The sequence below is a fragment of the Vicugna pacos genome, chromosome 5 (assembly GCF_048564905.1).
Source record: "Vicugna pacos chromosome 5, VicPac4, whole genome shotgun sequence".
Classification (NCBI taxonomy): Eukaryota; Metazoa; Chordata; class Mammalia; order Artiodactyla; family Camelidae; genus Vicugna; species Vicugna pacos.
Window position 1 is genome coordinate 95,449,139 of NC_132991.1, and position 13,581 is coordinate 95,462,719.

Sequence of the window (13,581 nt, forward strand, 5' to 3'; positions counted from 1 at the left end):
AGCGACGAGGAACCGGGAAAGGGCTCACCCTCGTGGGCTTTCGGTCAGAGAGTGACTTTACAGTGCGGCTCAGAAGAGAACCCACGACTTCCTAGGACCCCGGCTCTCTGCTCCCGCCTGTCCCACTGCTCTCCCAACCCCCACCCGTGCTACCCCCCCCACCTGCTCCCCACACCTGCTCCCCCCACCCCTGCTCCCCCCACCTGCTCCCCCCACCTGCTCCCCCCACCCCTGCTCACCCCACCCCTGCTCGCCCCACCCCTGCTACCCCCACCTGCTCCCCCACCCCTGCTCCCCCCCACCTGCTCACCCCACCTGCTCCCCCCACCCCTGCTACCCCCCACCTGCTCCCCCCACCTGCTCCTCCCACCTGCTCCCCCCACCCCTGCTCCCCCCACCTGCTCCCCCCACCTGCTCCTCTCACCTGCTCCCCCCACCCCTGCTCCCCCCACCCCTGCTACCCCCCCACCTGCTAACTCAGCCCCTGCTACCCCAGCCCCTGCTACCCCCCCGACCTGCTACCCCCCGACCTGCTACCCACCCACCTGCTACTCCCACCTCTGCTCCCCTCACCCCTGCTACCCCCCACCTGCTACCCCCACCTGCTCCCCCACCCCTGCTACCCCCCACCTGCTCCCCCACCCCTGCTACCCCCCCCACCTGCTCCCCCACCCCTGCTCCCCCCACCCCTTCTACCCCCCCCCGACCTGCTACCCACCCACCTGCTACCCCCACCAGATATCCTCAGCTCCCAGACGTCCACTCTGGGTGCCCTGGGGACCAGGCCTGGACCTCCTCAGTCAACACTCGCCCCATGCGTGGGTTCACCGAGCCTCACAGCGTTCAGCACTTCTCCCCACAAGTGACCCCACACCTGGATCCACTGCCCGAGCGTCCCCCCGAGCTGTGCTATTTGACTCTTCCCTGCCCCCCCCCATGTCTGGGGCTGCAAGCGGTGCCCGGGACACTGGAGGCCTCAAAATTAAAAGCCGGGATTTTAATACAGTCGCTGGCATAGCCTCATTGTTCAGAAAGTTCATTCCATGAAGCTGCAGGGCACTAACCCGAGCACCTGCCAAGACACGAGGGGCAGTGGGGTCTGAGCGGGGAGCTTCAGGACCGGAACTGGGAAGCGGCAGCGGTGAGACGCTGCTCTGACTATGCTTTCTAACGAGGAATTTCAACACCGGCAAGTCAGCGGTATAGACGTGGAGCTTGCTGGCGTGTCTGGAGACAATCCCAGCCCGCGTGTCACTGCTCCTGGGAGGAGAACCTGTGATGCGAGCTGAGCGGGGCCGGGGACCGGGGCCGTGGGCCGTGGGCTTGGGGATGCCGCACTCGTCCTGACTGGGCTCTGCGCCGCCCAGGGCCCCGCCACCCGGCTCTGTCCGGACGAGACTGAGAAGTGCACTTTCCTCTGTAAAATTCGCCGCCGCCTCCGCGTCTCCTGGCTCCCGGTTCTCCCGCAGCAGAGCCTCCGGCCCCAGCTCTCCCTTCTCTCCAGATGTGAGGCCCACACTCACGGGGCCGCACGCTCCCATTCATCCAGCCCTGAGCAGCCAGCGGCTCTGCCTACACGGGCTTTTCTCCCCAAAGCCCGCCACCGACAGTAATTGCAGCTTTCTCTCCGCCCCCGCTCCGCCAAACCCCCAGATCCTGCAGCTCTGCGCCCAGCGTGAGCAGGGCCTGCACCTCCCTGCAGTGAGGCAGCTGCCTGCCTGCGCCTTTGTTTTGACATGTGTGCTGGGAAGAACGACCCAGCCAGCAATGGGCGACCACTAAGTAAATGGGGCACAGGAGGGTCCTCAGCCAAACTGGCGGCCGATGTGCTTTTGGGGAAGAATATGGGGCCCTGACAAACAGATGGGCTTTGGCAAAGCAGGGCGAGAGCGCCTCTCACTCTTGTCTCAGGACCGGACCCCTGAGATGGGAGAGCCACGTGGCCAGTCCCCGGCACACCTGCTGTCTCGGGGCAGGGGGGGGCCTCCGCCTGCTGCGCGGCCGCGCACCTGCTCAGCACGGGGGCCGCCGGCTGCAGCGGGCGACTCTGCCCAGTGGACAGTCAGCAGCGGGGACAGTGACCCGCTGGCTGAGGCGGCGTCGGGAACTGTCCGTCGTTCCCTCTGAGCAACCGCAGTTCTCACGCTTCTGGTCACACACCACGCAACAGAAAGGCCCTTTAAGGGAGAAATGAGCACCTTCTCAGACTCAGGGCCGGTCCTCACGCCTGCGCACACGCCTGCGTCCTGACAGCACCTCCCTCCTAACCGTCCAGCAGGAGGCGCTCGACACGCACTTTGATTTGGACCCAGGGGGTTTTAAGGGTTGGAAGCCCTCCTGTGAAACTCGCTCACGGCAGCTCTGAAGCGGGGAGATTCGGGGTGCCTGCCAAGCGCCCCGGGCTTCAGTCCGCAGAGAGGACGTGGACACCGTGCACGAGCTCTCCTCTGCCCCACCTCACGGGAGAGGGGACCCCAGGACATGACGCCGACTCACTCTCGGCTTCACAAGACCAAGTCCGAGCCCCCGGGCGCGGGCTGCACACACAGCCGGAGCCGCCCGCGCCCCTGGGCAGCCCGGCGCGCTGAGCGCTGGGGCCGGGCGCCCTGCAGGGCAGGGCGGGGCGAAGCAAAGCGCTCTCATCCGGCCGGGACCCCGGGAACAGCAAGATCATTAGCTGCTTTGCTTTTCTCTCCTCTCCTCTTTAATGGATCTGTGAGGCGCTCAGACCAAAAGACACTCCACGACTGGCCCGACGCCTGGCGCACTTTCATTTAATGATTAAAGCAGTTTGTTTTTCAGGGAAACGCAAAATGCTGGCCACTTAAAGCTGGACTCCAACTCGGTAATTGCTGGGAAACTATGTTCAATTCTTAAAATCCAAAGTGAGAGAGAGAGAAAGGGGAGGGCAGGGAGGGCGGGAGGAAGAGGGAAAGAGAGAGAGAGAGAGAAAGGCTGGAGGGCGGGCTAGGGGAGCAGGGCGGGAAGGGCAGCGGGGCCCGCGGGCACCTTCCACGGGGGGGACACCGTCCTCTTCTGCTGTCCAGCACTGAAACCCCCGGCCACGCGGCTACTGAGCACGTGAACTGTGGCCAGTGTGGCTGAGGAACTGAGCTTAAAACTGCATTCAATTCTAATTCATTTAAATTCAAACAGCCGCATGCGCTGAGGGCGAGCACACTGGACTCACGGAGCTCTGGAGCAGGAGACACGGCTAACGGCCCACACAGCAGAGCTGACGCCGCCTCCCCGCCCAGCGAGCGCGCCAGGGAAGCGCGCTGTTCCCTGTTTCGGTAGAGGGGACAGACAAGCGTGATCTTCTCTCACGTGACTCGTTTCTGAGCGACAGCTTGGTTTTTAGGCAACGAGTCTCCTGCTCTGTCTTTGTGCCTCTCCCGCTGACACGGCGCCGGACCCCCGCCCCCAGGAGGCGTAAGCACGGGCTCTGCAGAGCTCGGGCAGCCTCCCCCTGCCGGCGTCCCCTCTTTGCCTTCCCCCTCTTCTCTAGGGTAGCAGTTACATCCTAAAACAAACAGAGCAAATGCTTCCGAAAACCCTTCAACCCTAGTGAACATCTTAATCAGACCACCCGCATCAAAGCCAAGTGGTGAGTGTGTGCGCACACGTGAGTGTGTGGCAGGGATGTGTGTGCAGACGCACGACAGAGAGAAGGGCCACAGAACGGTTTTATTTCTCGGTGTGTGAAGGAGCAGCACACACTTCCGCCCGGCCCAGAGCGTGACTGTGATGCGAGGCCGCCCCTCGGTGACGCGTCCTCTCCCCTGGGGGCAAGCACGAGTTGTCCCAAGTCAGAGCTGGAGGCCCCCCTTCCAACAGGGAGCGGCCTTACAGTCCCTCGGCCACACCGCGGGCGCTGCTGTCTGGAGGCTGTGTCTTCCCCGGCACAATTTCCAGGCATGGTGCCCCAGTGCAAGCTGCGTGGAGTCCGGGGCAGCGGCGGCCTGGGGGGTCCTCGTCCTTGTCCCCTGGGCCGCGTCAGCACAGCATCGTCATTTCAGCCAGATCCACTTGTCCCCCACGTCCTCATTGTACCCAGGGCTGTACTTGCGGCCAGGCAGCTGCGGGGGAAAGCAGGGTTAGCACTGGGTTACAGCGGACCCCGCCCCCCAGCACACCTGACGCCTTTCCTGACCCCATCCCTTCAGTGGCCAGGGCCAGGGAGGCCGGCTCCGTGCGCGTCCTGCTGGAGTGGTGAGGGGCTCCGCGGGGATAAAGCACAACACAGCTCTGCCCTCAAGTGTCCGCCCGACTGTCGGGAGGGGGAGGGGGGCCAGCAGAGCTGCGGTGGGGGGACGGGGGTGTCACAGGGCAGCAGTGGAGCTGGGGGGAGATGTCTCGGTGCCCCCATCCCCTCCACCCGCCCATCTCCTGCCAGCGCCGCCCACTGGTCACCCTACGGGAAGTCGGGGCAGTGGCCAGGGGACGCAGTCCATGGAGGTGAGCGTCCCAGGACACAGACAGGGTGGATGTGGAGGGGTGGACAGAGGCCCCCTCACACAGCCAGGAGGGCCCCCGGGAAGGGAGCCTGAGGTGAGGGCGAGGGCCCGCAGCTGTGACTGGTCACCGAGGGCAGCGCCGCCCCGAGCGCCTGGCTGTGAGCCTGGCAGAAGCCGCGCGTGGGGCGGGGGAACATCCAGGCACAGCGTGGTTCGTCGAGTTACAGGGTGGGAACAAAATGTGGAGTTTCTTTTTCATGTTTTCAATTCAATGTGTTTAAACAATAGATCTGCACACACGACACACAAAAATCTTCCAAATTTTGCCCTTAAGAACAAGTACTAAAGCATTTTAAAAAAGAAATCAGCCTTTCCCTCATTCTACTCAGCAAAAGATGTTCCGCACCAGCCATGCGTCTGCGGGGACGGTCGCCTGCGGCGGGAGTGGCGGCTGTCGGGAAGCAGCGCAGGGAGACGGGCAGTGGGCAGCTGGCTGGAACCTACAGGGGCCAACACACCACCGCCCGGTAGCGGGAGGGAGGGGACGCACCCCCACTCACGAGGGCTCCCAGGGAGGGCGGAGGAGGGGAGAGGCGCCGAGACAGACATGGGCTCGCGGATGGAGGCTGGGTCCGAGCGTGGACTCTGGGCTGGTGGGGGCTGAGCCTGTGCAGACCGGGTCGGCGCAGGTGGCGGGGGTGGAGTGTGTAGACCGGTGTGAGCAGAGTCTCTGGGTCCAGGGGGTCCGTGGTCACAGAATAAGGCCCCAAGGACGCCCGTGCCTAATCCCAGAAGCTGTGACCACGTGGGCCCACTGGCACAGGGACTCTGCAGAAGTGACTGAGACCCTGCGGTGAGGAGGTCGTCCTGGACCGTCTGGTGGGCCCGGGGCCATCACGAGGGGCCTACTGGGGCAGGGAAGGTGACGGCAGAAGCAGCGTCAGACTGACATGGGGACAGGAGCCCGGGCGGCCTCCAGAAGTGGGAAGAGGAAAGAGACACCGGGCTCTCTCCAGACCCGGGGGACGGCCCACGCCTGCCGTCTGCCCGCTGAGCTGCCGGCGGCGGGCGTGGCACCGCGTGGAACGCACACAGGAGGCTCCGCACCCTGTGAGGGGCACCCGAGCGGGTCCACACAATGAGGGGAGGGAGCCAGCGGGAGAGCAGGCCGCCGCTGCGGGTGAGAAGCAGGCGGGGCAGGAGCCGTGTGCGCTCCTCCCCCAGCAGGCCCCCCCCCCGTCCCGGGGGGTCCCAGCCACCTGCCAACACGAGCCAGCGGCTGCAGCGGGAAAGGAGCGCTCAGGTCCTGTTGCACCTGGACAGTGGCCCGCCAGGAAGGGCCTCTCCTCACTTGAAGGACGGACCCCAGTGTCGCTGCGGCCCAGGAGAGACCAGCGAGAGGCTTCCAGCCCCGGCTCTGCAGGCGCGGGCTGCTCGGCAGCCCCCTGGGGACGGGCCGGGGGGGGGGGGGCCGGTCAGCTCCGCTGCTGCTGCTCTGCAGGTTGCATTTTAAACCACGGAGCGGAGAATAAATACGAGCCCGCAGAGTCCAGCCAGAACCTCTTAACTGCATCACAAAATCTGCTCCCTGGCCGCGTCTGACTGGCCTCTGACATCCAGAGACGGGTTCCCACATCCTCAGGGTCCCCTTTCAGTGCATTTAAGCCAACAGAGAACCCCAGGAGGGCTCCCATTTGGAATGTTTCACAGCGGAAATGCAAAATAAGCTGCTGCTTTACGTCACTTCAGAGCCGCATCTAAACCGACCTTCAGACCCCGACACTGCAGGCTGCGACCTGCGCCCAGATACCCTGATCCCCAGCCCAGGAATCCTCTTCTGGCCACCCTGTGGAGACGCACCGCATTACAGGGCAACTCCTCGCGTACTGTTGGCGCCTGAGAACGCGCGGCAGCTCCGTTTCTCCATCAGCGGCCTCTGTCGGGTTTATGGCGTGCCATTCCTCCCTCCACCTTCCATCCAGCCGCCAAGCAACTCTGCGCTCCGAGGCTCACGTTTTCAGCCGTGAGATTCGGGGACGCGTGTCAGGGCACAGTTCGCAACCACGCTGAGCCGGGAAGGCCAACTTCAGCCCTTCCACGCCCTTTAGCGCGCACCTCAAACACCCGCCGTAGGCGACTTTTACTTCCTAGCCATCATCTCAGGGGTGTTCAATGATGCTCGGAATTTCTTAGCGGGAAGAGTTTTCGTGGAGGAATGAAACACATGGATTAGTTCCAGCGTCAAACCCCATGCTGCACTGCTGGAAAGGGCCGGAATAAAGCGTGGCCTGCTCTGAGTCTGCGCTGCTCCTACCGCCTCCGGCACTGCTGACCCGCTCTCTGGATGCTCTGAGGAGCCTGAAACGGCCACTAATTCCGGGGCAGCTCAGGGCCATCGGTCTCCACCCCTTAAACGCTCCCGTGCGTTGCTAAGAATTTTTCGTTAATTTTAAAAAGCAGTACTGTGGAAATTATTTATCAGTCACTTCTTTGATACACGATTTCCCCGAGTCCCCATTACTGTTAGGCATAAGTCAAGTGTAAAAAAACTGAAATCAACTTTCAAAAAAATCTTATCTTATGAAAGTTCATTTTCAAAAAAAATCTTTCATTTTAGAAGTCAGTGCCTCCTATTTTTACGCGTAAACACACAGCCTGTCACAAACATACCCATGTTTAGGTCTCATCTTCGCTGCCACGAAGGCCACAACATCATGTCCCTTCAGCGTCTTAACGCCGCGCGCAGGAAGGCCCTGAACCTAAGCGCCCACTGCTTTGCCCAGTAGGTCCACGTGGAAATCTGCATGATGCACAGGCAGCGCGCCTGCCAACAAGGCGCCTTTCACGCCGCCCTCCTGCTCCAAGGGCCGCGTGTCATCTTCCGTGTGGAGAGACGCAGACAGCAGGGCTAACGCTGAAGCTCAGTTCGCGGCCTCCGCGAGGCGCGCCCGAGGCCCAGAGGCGGGCAGGTCCTCACGCCTCTCCCAGCCGCAACTGATGAACACAGACCGACGATCTAGACATTTACTTTCACCCTAAACAACTTCTAAATGCAGAGTTTGTGTTTTAACATAAAAATCTAAAAAATTCTGCCTAAGGTCTGTCGAGAGTTAACCTGAAACCACCAAGTCCGTGCCTTTCCTCTTCGGCAGGTTTAGATAAACCGATCCGAATGCTTTTCTGCTTACTGCAGGTTTGTCGCTATTAAAGTGAATTTCAAAAAGCAAGAACATCCAGTGTTAACATATTAAAGTCATTAAACATCTATTTTAAAAAACCAGTAAGTAACATGACACTGAAAATGAAAACAGTAACCTGAGATAGCAAAGAAATAAGAAGAGCAGGAGAGGAAACAGAAGATTCTGTTGTCCCAGCAACGCCCGCCTTGGACCCGATCAGACTCAGGAAGGAAACCCAGCACCTGAACAGCACCTGGCCTCCGTCAGCCGGAAGCACCTGAGTGGGCAGAGGACAGCGACTCGCTTGTCTGCCCCAAGGAAGGGCTGTGTGGAAACAGAAAGTGACCTGCTGCCGTGTTTGAGTCAGCAGGCCGCCACGCACACGTTCAGTACTCACATGAACGCGCACAGGGCCAAGTCCAACTACAGAAGTGGGGCGGGGCTGTGTGAATGGAGAGTGTGTTGCCAAGTACCTCTCAGACTTCAGGTCCTCACAGCCCTCTGCCGACGTCAGTTCAGGTGAAGCCTGCGATCCCCAGGCAGCCCCCGGAGTCCTAGCGGAAGGCTGAAGGCCAGCAGGACCCCAGCCAGGCCAGCCGCAGGACTGACCAAAACGCCAAGGTCACAGGATCAACAAAGCAAAACGAACCCAAGAGTCCAAAAATCCTCCTATTCGTAGGAAAATCCAAGCTCTCTTCTCTTCTAAAAAGGTCCTCCTCACTCGTCTAGGCCCCTGCCTCACGCACAGCTGAAGGGGCAGGGCTCACGAGTTAACCGTCACGCAGCCCCAAGCCCTGGTGGTGGGCGGTGGGGGGTGTCACTCGGGAGCTGGGGGACCTCGGACAACCTCTCTGTGCCTCAGCGCCCACTTACAAGTGGGGGTAACGACAGCAGCGCCTCCCCGGGGCAACGGCGCGGGCCCGGGGCACAGCAGGTGCTCGGGGTCAGCTGCCTCATTGCCCAGCCTCTCCCCTTGTCCCCCATGACACTCCGGCCTCGTCCTGGTCAAGACATCTTCAAGGAAAATCGAGCCCAGAGACACACTGGCTATCACATACGTGGGTACGTGAGACTAACCACACCAAGGCCTTCCTTGTGTTGTGAAAATGGAAATACAGGAAGCCACACAGCTGTGATCCTGTCTGGACCTGGCCCTGGAGAGGCCCCAGCGATGTCAACTAAGGAGCAGGTGGCCTCGGTGACAGCCCAGCAGACATGCCGTGCCGTGTGGCCGCCGTGCCAGGCGCTGGTCTGGGCGGGCAGCCCCACGCCACCCTGCAGGGCGGGCTCCAGGTCTCCGGGTCTCTGTCTGGGCCGCCGGCCGAGCTCTCGGGGCACCGGCCCTGTCCCACTTCCCCAGGTCTTAGCAAGTGGTCCCCACTCCCCCCGTGGCAGGAAGCCTCCGACGCCCTGAGCGTCCAGAGGAGTTTCTGTGAAGGAGGAGACACAGCCACTGTTACCTTCTCTCTCATTTCAATTAATCATTTTTTTTTAACATCAAGCAACTGAATTTCTTTGTAAAAAACCAGCATTCCTGTAAATACTCAGCGGACAAGCACGAAGCCCGTGGCGCGCAGGGCGCCTGGAGGGGCCGGGCGCTGGCACGGCGGGACGGACAGCCCGCGGCGGGAGGCCAGGGTCCCCGTCGGCAGCGGCGCGCCTCGCTGGTGGTACGCGATGGGATGTGAGGTGGGGTCTCTCTCCCCAAACACAGGCCCAGGCAAATGACAAGAAAAGCATGAGACAGAGTCCAGGTGACGGACACTCCACAGAACGCTGAGCTGAACTGAAACCTGTCAGGACTACTGCAAACAAGGGACGTCTGCGAAGCAGTCACAGCCACGAGGAGCTTCTGGGGACAAGGCGGCGACGAGTCACGCGGCGCCTGCAGAGGCTCCCGGAGCGGAGACGGACGGACACGCGGGAACTAAGGACGAGGCGCGCACGTCGGTCAGTGACGGCATCCCACGCTAACGCATGGTGTTAATACGGGAAACGGGGATACGAAACTCTCCAGCAGCCTCCCAGTTTTCCTGTAAATCTAAAACTGCTCTATAAATGAAGCTATTCTTTAAAATACTGAAGAATTTTAAGTTAGATTTCTCCAACCATGTAAACACTGACTAAAGATTTCAGCGTTTCTAAACGTTAAAATCACAAGCCCAACAGAGCAGAGTCTCTTTAATGCCACAGATCAAAAATAAGACAAACACAATAGCGATGAGAACTGACAGACAGCCTCCCGGGTCACTGGTTGAAATGACTACGTCCAGCTTCTGGCAGACAGGGCGGACCAAGTGCCCTCCCAAGCCGCCAGGAAAAATGGACGACACATGGAAAAAAACCTGTGCTGAGACCTCAAAGGAAGGGAGGTTCCCGAGGGGCCGCAGGGCACTGCTTCCTTCCAGGGCCCCGCCCACCCCCACCTGCTCGAGCTGAGCAAGCCCTCGGCAGGGAGGGGACTGGGGACAAGCTGCCAGCCCGGCCCGGCAGAGAAGGGGCCCTAAAGCGGCACAAACAAGTAACTGAGTGAACAGAGAGCAGGAAGGCGTTTCCTTACAGCAGGCCCTCAGCAGCAGCGCAGGAGGACTGCAGTTAGGGGAACACCAATTTGGCAACGAGCATGCTGAGAACGAGTTCAGCCGAGCACACCAGCAGACCCCAAAACCGTTCAAGGTCTGAGGAGGAAACGAACACTTACATGGTTTCAGAGCACCTCCCCCGAAGACATTAGCTACAGGGAGAAAGGGCACGTCTCGGCCAGGTGACCGCAGCCAGTCTAACCGGCGACGGGACAACGGGAACCACGTGCCACCTGACAAGACGTGACGATGTCCCTGACGCTCCTACCGTGACACCAGGAAACCGCACCCTAATCGTGGGGGACACCAGACAAAGCCAAACGGAGGGACATTCGGAAACAACCATCCTGTGACCTTCAAACACGTCAAGGTCTTGAGCGTGAAAGAAGCCCAAGACCTGCTCAGACTCAGAGACTCGGAAGAGACGAGACGATTAAACGCAGCCCCTTGCGCTGGATCAGACCTGTCTGCTCTGAAGAACATCACTGGGACAGCTGACCAGCCTGGGCCGGGGCCTACGGTGACGGCAGCAGCGCGTGGACGTTATTTCCTGACTGTGGCGGCTGTGTTGAGGCCGGCAGGACAACGTGCTCGTCTGGGAGAATCGCACACAAAGCCGTGGTTCTCAGACCTCGGTGTGTGTCAGCATTGACCGGAGGCCTCCTTAAAACAGGCTCGCTGGCCCCGTCCCCAGAGAATCTGGCCCAGCAGGCCTGGACCGGGGCCTGAGAGGTGCCAGCGAGCGCCCCGGTGGCGCTGCCACAGGGGCCGCAGTCGGGGACCGTGCGCACTGAGGTGCTGGAGATGACGGCGTAATGTTGGTCACTTACTCATAAAGGTTCAGAAGACATTATTTTTCTATTCTCGTTATTTCTGTAAGTTAAAAAATTAGAAAACAGAATCTAGCACAAGTAAAGACCATTCGTAAACAACGAGGTGAGAGCCCGTCGTCAGCAAAGCCTCCTCAGACGGAGGACGTGCCCCTATGTGCAGGTGTGGAGACCCGGAGGGAGACCCACGTGGGCGGCCGGCACGACCTGACTGCACAGACGATGACCACAGTGTCCCCAGGGCCTAAAACACATGAAGAACTACGACACACGACAGAACCAGCACGGAAGACAGGAGTGGGGCAAACGGAGGTACAAGTGCTCTAAGGGAACCAGAGGACTGCTAACCGGCCCCAGGAGCTCACGCATCAAGGGCGACCTGAGCTACCAGGTCAGCCACTAAAGCGACTGAGCGCTGAGAACTGGTGAGCAGACGGGAAATGGGATGACGCTGTGAAAGGGGCTGGGGTAGAGGTCAGGGGTAGGGCGCGTGCTTGGCGTGCACGAGGTCCTGGGTTCAGTCCCCTGTGCCTCCCCTAGGGAAAAAGACAAAAACGAAAATGTTTAAAAAATCCAAAAGAAAGCAAGCAAGAAAGAAAATAAATACAAAGAATGGGTAAGAAAAATATAAAACATGTACTAAGATAAGCTATTTAAACACAGACGGGGGGAGGGAACGCCCAGCGGGGAGCTGTTGAAGTCAGACGCCCCGCTCTGGGAGTTCACGGCTGCCCACAGCCCTCGTTGGCGCCACTTACCGAGCCCTGCTCTCCTCCCACCCTGACCTAAGCGCCCAGGGAGGGGGGACTCCTGCCCGGGTCACGCACTGCTTTGTTCCCGGGGCCCGGGACAGGTCCGGTGCCTCCTCCGCACTCAATACACACGTCGTGGGATAAACAAGCGCACGACGGACGAACGCGGTACACGCAGGGAAGAGTGCGCCGGCGGCGCCCGGCGTGGCCGAGGGCGGCTGTCGGGCCGCCTGCGGGTCACAGCTGCACAGCAAACGCACTGCTGCTCACGTTAGAAACACAGAATACCTTGGTTCACGTCAGTCTGGTTAAGAGGAACTTTGTGTCTGTAACACAAATAAAAAGCCAGCACCACGCACCACACACAACAGCGGGCAGACGAGGAAACTACGGAGACAAAGCTGGGCCGCCAGGCCCCACCCGCCGGCGACTGCAGCCTGGGCGCGCCGCGCTGCTTCCCCACCACGCGCGAGCTCATCACAGCGGCACAGACATTACGTTTATACCCTGCAGATCGCCACACCGGCAAAATCAGAGGAAGACTTTTACAACTCAAAAGGGCGAGTTACTTATCTGATTTAAAGCTCTCTGGACCACCTTAAAGGCCCAGCGCCAGTGGAAGGACCAACAGACACCGACGGGGGGCGCGGGCGCCCTCAGGCTTGTCGTGAGGAGGTGGCTACGGCAAAGCCAGGGCACCCACCCCGCAAGACGGACTCGACAGAGGCCACAGGAGCCACAGAAGGGCTGCAGGCCTGGGACAGGCTCTGGTGGTTTTGCATGTCAGCACCGGTGCTCCTGTGTTACAGAGGAGGGCTGGGGGGAGCCTGGACATGGAGGCCGGAGAGGAACCTGCAGTAGGAACTTAAGTAAGATGATGGTGGCTGCACACAGAGCAGCCGTGATGACAGAGGACGGCGCCGCCTGCAAGACGGACTCAACAGGGCCGAGCGGGTCGTTAAATGTGGGGGGACAGTTACCGGGGGCAGGTCTTCTGGCTGATGTGAGGGTGGCATCGAGCCCCCCAGCTCAGCCCCCGGTCTGCACAGCTCCACTTGGCGAGAAAGTGACATGCTACACAAACTCACACACCTCAAACGTCGGCAAGAAAGAAACGTGCCAAAATACCAGCTGTGGGTACCTCTGAGTGATCCCCTTATGGTTTTAAGTATTTCCCAAAATTTCTACATTGAATAAAATCACCTTCAAAGCCACCAAAAGAACCTACTTAAAAGAAAATGCCAAGTATCTCAAGAAAGAAAGAAAGGAACCGGGAAGTCCCTGGACACCCAGTGGGCGCCGCAAGCACCTGCAGGCAGCGAGGCAGAGTCACAGCAGCGCGGAGCACCCGCCCGGACCTCCACCGTCCTGAGTGCCGCTGCGGGGGCCGGGGTTCCGACAAACACAGTCCCTCCACGCCTGCCAACAATAAACCATGGCCACAGCAGACGTGGGAGCGCGCCGGCCTCTTACCATCCCACCCACACCACCATCCTCAGCGCGGCTCTCACTCGCTGGCCAGGTTCCAGAACAGAACTCACAGTGCACTCTAAGCTCACGACATCTTGCCTGAAACGATTCTACAAGCCACGATGAAAACAAGTAATTCACTAAAAATCAGAAAGAAGACCCATCAACAGCTGGGCCCCCACACCTGCCCTCGCCCCCCCACTCAGGAACCCGCACCTTCCTGATAAGCGCGGGGGCCGCGGTGACGAGGAAGGCGGCACGAGAAGTGACCCCGGCGTTGCAGAGTGAGCGGGGAGCGGCGGGGCGGAGCC

The 13,581-nt window shown here is 60.5% G+C and overlaps 1 protein-coding gene across 1 annotated transcript in view; it reads right to left on the bottom strand.

Annotated features, from left to right (window-relative positions):
- Positions 1–3,668: 3,668 nt before the first annotated feature.
- NDUFA10 (NADH:ubiquinone oxidoreductase subunit A10) overlaps positions 3,669–13,581 on the bottom strand; it is a 32,449-nt gene continuing 22,536 nt past the window's right edge. The window contains exon 10 of the mRNA XM_072961977.1: positions 3,669–4,079. Within this exon, the coding sequence (XP_072818078.1) occupies positions 4,011–4,079 (69 nt within the window). The 3' untranslated portion in view covers positions 3,669–4,010. The remainder of the gene's footprint in view (positions 4,080–13,581) is intronic.